The 7,465-nt window shown below is 41.6% G+C and overlaps 1 protein-coding gene across 1 annotated transcript in view; it reads left to right on the top strand.

Moving 5' to 3' along the window:
* Positions 1 to 776: 776 nt before the first annotated feature.
* RUFY1 (RUN and FYVE domain containing 1) overlaps positions 777 to 7,465 on the top strand; it is a 64,594-nt gene continuing 57,905 nt past the window's right edge. Inside the window, exon 1 of the mRNA XM_019963713.2 lies at positions 777 to 1,073. Within this exon, the coding sequence (XP_019819272.2) occupies positions 800 to 1,073 (274 nt within the window). The 5' untranslated portion in view covers positions 777 to 799. The remainder of the gene's footprint in view (positions 1,074 to 7,465) is intronic.

The raw sequence follows: 7,465 nt of genomic DNA, 5'->3' as shown, positions 1-7,465 counted from the left end.
AGGTTATCAAACCAGTCAGACCTAAAGGCACTCAGCCCTGAACATTCATGGGAAGAAGGACTGATGCTGAAGCTCCAATACTTTGGCCACCTGATGGGAACAGACTCTGATGCTGGGAAAGACTGAAGGCAGGAGGAGGAGGAGACAGAGGATGAGATGGTTAGATGGCATCGTGTGACTCAATGAAAAAGTTTGAGCAAACTCCAGGAGCCAGTAAAGGACAGGGAAACCTGATGTCCTGCAGTCCATAGGGTTGCAAAAAGTCAGACACGACTGAGCGACTGAGCAAAAACAACCGGACCTTCTGATTCCCATTCCACCACAGTGTGTTCAAAAGAACACTGCCAAGTTGTCAGTTTTCAGTTATTTAATTATTTTTTTAAAGTCCTGCCTTCCTGCCTTAACTGTTGCAGAATTTCCTTACCTGCTCTTTTAGGGCTTGTTCTGAAAACTACCGCAGAATAATGGCTAAGCAAAGCAAAATATGAAATGAAAATTTAAAAGAGGGAATTCTTTCACAAAGAAAACTACGGCCTTTGGGGCTCTGTTTTAAGCCAGATAGGAGGAACCACGAAAAAGGGAGAAAACCCAAGAGGAACTTCAACGGAAACAAGTCCCCCCAGCTGATAAGAACGTGTGACTTGCGCCTTCCCGAGCTTTTCTAAACTGAAAGAAAGGAGAGTAGAACCGTAAAGAGGAAGAAAACCGGGCGCGAACACGAAAACGAGCAGCGAGGACGTAAAAGCGCCCTCCCGCGCGCCCGGCTAGTCAGCCGCCGGGGGCACGTGACACGGCCAAAATGGCTGACGGGGACGACGGCTGCCGGCCGGAGCAGGAGCCGGGGCCGGAACCGGGAGAAGAGTTTGAAATCGTGGACCGGAGCCAGGTGCCGGGCCCAGGCGAACTGCGGAGGGCGACGAAGTCGCGGGCGGCGACAGAAGGCTGGTCCGCACCCATCCTGACCCTGGCGCGGAGAGCCACAGGCACCCTGTCGGCCAGCTGCGGGAGCGCGCTGCGCGCGGCCGCGAGCCTGAGCGGCGCGGAAAGCGGCGCGGACGACGTGGTGCGCGCAGGTAGGCTCCGGCCGGGCACGCTGCGTGAGCTTTCCATCAGACAGGTGGTTGTTTTGCCTTGGGTGCCAGGCTGGCAAGACTGTTTAACTGACTCAGCTTGTTAGGTTGTTAACACGCGCAACTACTCGTCGGTTTTCTTTACACCGTGCGTCCGAGTCAAGATAAATACCTGGGCGTGGGTGGCCTGAGATTGGAGCAATTTCACTTCCTATGGTGTGCCCCAGACAGCATTCTTATTCTCATCGGTGACCTTTATACTAAAAACTGGACGGCTTTAAGTTTAGTTAGTCCTTATTTATTTTTAAAGGACTTACTTAGGAAATGAAAATGTACTTTTCTCTGCTTTAAATCTCAAACTTCCATGCCAGCTCACATCTCTAGTTGTTGACGGCGCATACTGACTCACCGCGGAGTCAGAACACCAGGTGGAGTTTAGAGGGCGAGGGTTCCGGTTCAGTTCAGTTCAGTCGCTCAGTCGTGTCCGACTTTTTGCAGCCCCATGGACTGCAGCACGCCAGGCCTTCCTGTCCATCACCAACTCCGGAGCGTACTCAAACTAATGTCCATTGAGTCGGTGATGCCATCTAACCATCTCATCCTCTGTCGTCCCCTTCTCCCGCCTTCGATCTTTCCCAGCATCAGGGTCTTTTGCAATGAGTCCCTTCCTCACATCACATCGCCGAACTATTGGAGTTTCAGCTTCAGCATCAGTCCTTCCAGTGAATTTTCAGGAATAATTTCCTTTAGGATTGAATGATTTGATCTCCTTACAGTCCAAGGGACTCCCAAGAGTCTTAATCACCACAGTTCAAAAGCATCAGTTCTTCGGTGCTCAGCTTTCTTTATAGTCCAACTCTCACATCCATATATAACGACTGGAAAAACCATAGCTTTCACTAGATGGACCTTTGTCGGTAAAGTAATGTCTCTGCTTTTTAATGTGCTGTCTACGTTGGTCATAGCTTTCCTTCTAAGGAGTAAGTAAGCATCTTTTAATTTCATGGCTGCAGTCACCATCTGCAGTGATTTTGGAGCCCAGAAAAATAGTCTCTCACTGTTTCCGTTGTTTCCCCATTTATTTGCCCTGAAGAGATGGGACTGGATGCCATGATCCTAGTTAAGCCAACTTTTTCACTCTCTTCTTTCACTTACATCAAGAGGCTCTTTAGTTCTTCTTCACTTTCTGCCATCAGGGTGGTGTCATCTGCCTTTCTGAGGCTATTGATATTTCACCCAGCAATCTTGATTCCAGCTTGTGCTTCATCCAGCCTCTCATTTTGCATGATGTACTCTACATATAAGTTAAGTAAGCATGGTGACAATATACAGGCTTGACATACTCCTTTCCCAATTTGGAACCAGTCTGTTGTTCCATGTCCAGTTCTAACTGTTGCTTCTTGACCTGCATACAGATTTCTCATGAGGAAGGTCAGGTGGTCTGGTGGTACTCCCATCTCTTTTAAGAATTTTCCACAGTTTGTTGTGATCCACACAGTCAAAGGCTTTGGCATAGTCTATAAAGCAGAAGTAGATGTTTTTCTGGAACTCTCTTGTTTTTTCGATGATCCAATAGATATTGGCAATTTGATCTCTGGTTCCTCTGCCTTTTCTAAATCCAGCTTGAACATCTGTAAGTGCTTGGTTCAAGTACTGTTGAAGCCTCGCTTGGAGAATTTTAAGCATTACTTTACTAGTGTGTGAGATGAGTGCAATTGTACAGTAGTTTGAACATTCTTTGGCATTGCCTTTCTTCGGGATTGGAATGAAAACGGACCTTTTCCAGTCCTGTAGCCACTGCTGAGTTTTCCAAATTTGCTGGCATATTGAGTGCAGCACTTTCACAGCATCATCTTTTAGCATTTGAAATAGCTCAACTGGAATTCCATCACCTCCACTAGCTTTGTTCGTAGTGATGCTTTCTAAGGCCCACTTGACTGCACACTCCAGGATGTCTGGCTCTAGGTGAGTGATCACACCATTGTGGTTATCTGGGTCATGAAGATCTTTTTGTACAGTTCTTCTGTGTATTCTTACCACCTCTTCTTAATATCTTCTGCTTGTGTTAGGTCCATACCATTTCTGTCCTTTATTGTGCTCATCTTTGCATTAAATGTTCCCTTAGTATCTCTAATTTTCTTGAAGAGATCTCTAGTCTTTCCCATTCTAATTCCAGACGACCACTACAACCAACGAGCTGTATGATACAGGCAAGTCATCACATTTTCCAGTCTGTAAAATAGGAATTTTGTGATTCACAAAGTTCTTATAGCCTTCAATGATCTCTTATCATCAACTCTTTTAAGCCTTTGTCATCTAGAATAGTTTCAGCACATGAGTAAGAATGGAAACGTTAAATGATTGGTAGAGTGTGACTTAGAAAGTCCTGTAAAGCCAGATATTTAGAGCTCTGCCAACCAGTACAATAGCCACTACCCACATGTGATGTTTAGCGATTAAAAATTCAGTTCCTCAGTCACAACAGCCACATTTTAAGTGGTTCAGTAATCTACATGTAGTGAGTGGCTACTGTACTGGATTGTGAACTGAGAACATTTCATCATAGTGCTATGGGGCAGAGCTCACTAAAGACTGTGAAGTACCCCCTAACAAGTATTACAGTGTGCCTTTAAGGCTTCTTGATTCCATCCTATCCAGTGTATATTTGATGTAAAAAGCACGGATAGTGAGTTGTGATAGTTTCAATGGCTAGGAAAGATTTTTACAGTTTAAAATCTCACTTGTTTTGATAGGAAACTGTATGTCTCTGGCAATAGAAAGCAGGACTAGAAGGTAATGAAGGAACCTATTTAACTCAGGAATCTAGTTCCCACTAAATTGCCACCTTTACACGTTTTGACTGTATGCCCACCCACTGGTGTTCAGTCCAGAGAGTCAAGGCCCGAGATCTTCTTAGAGGCTTGTTAGTAAGCAAATAATGTTAGCTGTTTGGCGAGGAAATGTGCCAGTGCCTAGAACTGTGCCTAGCACGGAATAATATTTGTTGAACAAATATTTGAAAAATACTTTTCTATTTATGGTAATGCTATAAATAATAAGTAGCACTTATATTGTGCTTCCTAGGTAACGGATATTATTCTTAAATCTGTACATATATTAGTTCATTTCATCTTGACAGTAATCCTAGGTGATAGCTGAACTGGCTTCATGATGTTCATGAAGTGCAGGCTTTAATCAGTATGACTGCACAGGGCCAGGCCCTCAAAAGTACCCACAATAGAAACTCTTATCTTTAAATTTGTGTTAAGTGAAGTCTCATGGGACAAAGGAGCAGGTGTGGGGCCTTGGAGCTGGGCTCCTGTGTGGTCCCATCTCCCACTGTCTCCGTGGGACAGGTTCTCTGCCACTCAGGTCCATTGAATTTCCCTTGGGCTTCTCCCTACCTGTCCCTGACATACTGCATGACCATGCTGCTCCAGGGAGGGTTGATGTTATGCCGTTTGACTCTCAGGGCAGGGCCAGGTGTCCACTGGCCTGCTGCAGGCTAGCAGCACCACAGCACATTAGGCAGGAACTGGGCAGGGACTTCTCACCCACCCAACCGTATGGGAACTGCATCCCTGCAGGAAATTGCAGTCCCTTAGGGGCATGGGAAGTAGTCGTGGACTTCATGCCTCCACTCATGTAGCCTGCCCCATGTGATAGATACCATTATTATTCCTTGTTTATAAAGAGGGAGGCTGAATTAAAAAGTAAATTGACCAAGTTACTTAGAAATGGCAGAGCCAGAACTTGAACCAAGACAAGCCTCCTCTCAAGCCAGTGCTTAGTTACATCACCTCAACGCCTTGATGTTTTTAAATAATGTTGTAATACGCTGTAATATATACATACGGATTTTTTAGTCAGTTAAGTAAACAACTGCCACTGAAATCTGGCAAAAGTTGTGAGCATGGCTTACTGAGGGCCAAAGGGTGGGGAACAGCTGGCATGAGCTATGTGACTGGTTTCCCAGTGGTAAGCCAGATTTTAAGTCATCAGATAGAGCAGGAGTGGGAATGGGGAAAAGGAACTGAAACCCAGGTAGCATGCTCTGCAGAGGCCTCAGAAAGCAGGTCAGAAGATAGTGGTCACCACTCCAGCCAGGGCTGGCTCATTTCCTTTCCTTTGATCTGCTTATCTGCTTACAAAAGCAGTGAGGTCAGAGATTGTTCAGTGGGAGCGGTGAAGGAGCAGAGACTGAGTATGAGCAGCACTCTTGCCAGATAGCTTTTGTGGTGATCTAGGTTTAAGAAAGATGCTGTGGAATGTCATGAAATGACTTGTATTAAAATGTTAACCCACATGGGGTCTGGTAGCGCAGCTTGCCACAATGATTGCATTCTCTGTAGTTGTTTGGTTTGGGGGTATTCTTTTTCTAAAGGATGAATAACAAAACTCACTGAAAAAGTCACTCTTTAATTTTAAAAGTATTTAGATATATATTTGCCATTAGGTAAGTGGCATTATATTATGCCTTTCTTTGTTGTCTTCCAATGGCAAATTTTATTTTCCACGTATGAGAGCTCCACTGCACAAAGTAATATGCCTCCTTCCAAAATGAAGTACAATGCCTTTTTCATTTCATATTGCTGAACTCCTTAAGTTAGCCATTGAGATGATAAGTGAAAATTCTGGAAAATTAGTAAAATGTAAAATGGTTTTCTTGTCAGTACAGTGTAACACCATATTGTATTATAAGATCTTTTGAGACACCAAAGGGCTAATCAAAACTAAAACTCAAATTTATAAAGACTGTAGTTACTTCTCTTTAATTCAGAACCCAATAAAAGAAATCTGTAGAGCCCACTCTCCTGAATATGTATTCTCTATACCAAGGTTACAACACACTGGCAGCCCTTTGAGATGTTTGTGCTGGTAGCTGCATTCTTTTTTTTTTTTTCACATCCTGCACAGTGTAAAAGCATTTAGGTTTTTTTTTTTTAGCCAATTACCAGGTTTTCTATTAAAAATCCAGATCCCAGTTTCTTCTGACTCCCATCTGGCACACATGATCAGTTAGCATTCCTCTAGCAAGGTGTCTTTATGTCTTCTCCAGCTTTTCCTCTCACTGGGTCACTCTTTTATGTTACAGGCTCAGCCCCTCTGTAACAGTCAAGGTCGAGATCCCTGATCAGACCATTTACTTGGCAATTCGATAAGTGTAGAATTTTATGATATTCTGTGTGCTGTGTTGAACTATTATTAATGAAGCTTAGAGATGTAAATAGCTTAGCCAAGGTCACAAAGCTAGTAATATGGAGAAATGAAACAAAGATCCTTCCAATCAAATTTTCCATGACTCTAAATTGAGCTCGAATGGGAATTGGTGACTAACCTAACTGGGGAATAGATGAGATGGCTGCAAAACACTACCGTGTTCCCAGGAATGACTGTAGGAGCCACTTCCTGAAACACTAGTCTTCACATTTTTTGTTCACATGACCCCCTAAAAAAAATCTTCAACTTTTAAAGTTGATACATAAAATTCATCATAATTTTCAATAAACTTTTTGGTTTATTGTAAAAATTGACTTTTTAAAATAAAACCACTGTATCATTATTTTAAGTGTATCAAGTGATCAATACCTTAACAACTTGATAACTCTGCCATCTATCTTGTTAATAAATTAATAATAAAATTATTTAATATTTATAAATTTTACACTTTTCCCTTTATTCCTTGAATTTCCAATCCACTTAATGTATGTTTTAAATTTTTTTATTGGTCATCGTATCATACATCTCAGAAAAAATATGTAAATTAATTAAAATATAATAAACTTTTCTTGTGACTAAAGCTCTGAGTGTATAAAAAATTTTTTCTTCTATAATGAATTACCATTAAAATTATTAGTAATGCTAAGTTGATTAAAGGGATACAAATATAATTTTATAAGTAATTATACATAATTTTTTCTTGGAATTACTTTTCTTAATGAACTGAATGGTGTCTTTGTTTTTAATTTAAAAAATGCAGATGAATATACATGATTTACTGATGTAAATGTGATGGAACTCAGCATCAATTTTATTCCCATCTTTTGGGTTTTTTATAGATGTGATCCTTGAGAACTCTGACTCATATAAATAAAAAATAGAACTGGACAGGTTGGTTTGTTTTGCCCCCATTGGTAAATTCTACCAAACATTTTAAAATATTTTATTTCAGTACAGTTGATTTACAATCTTATGTTAATTTCTCCTGTACAATAAAGTAACTCAGATATGAAATGGACAGCTGTGTTATAGTAATGTTATTCAGGTCTTTGAACTCCTTCTAAGTTATATGCCCCAAATCGCATTGATCTAAAAACATTTTTTTGATCAAAAAATTTTTTGTTCAGATTTTCATTTTGTTCGAATGAAAATCACCTTTCTTGCAACCATTAAAG

Source organism: Bos indicus, chromosome 7 (assembly GCF_029378745.1).
Source record: "Bos indicus isolate NIAB-ARS_2022 breed Sahiwal x Tharparkar chromosome 7, NIAB-ARS_B.indTharparkar_mat_pri_1.0, whole genome shotgun sequence".
In the NCBI taxonomy this organism is placed as follows: Eukaryota; Metazoa; Chordata; class Mammalia; order Artiodactyla; family Bovidae; genus Bos; species Bos indicus.
The sequence above is the reverse complement of the archived record's forward strand: the minus strand, read 5'-3'. Positions and strand labels throughout refer to the sequence as shown.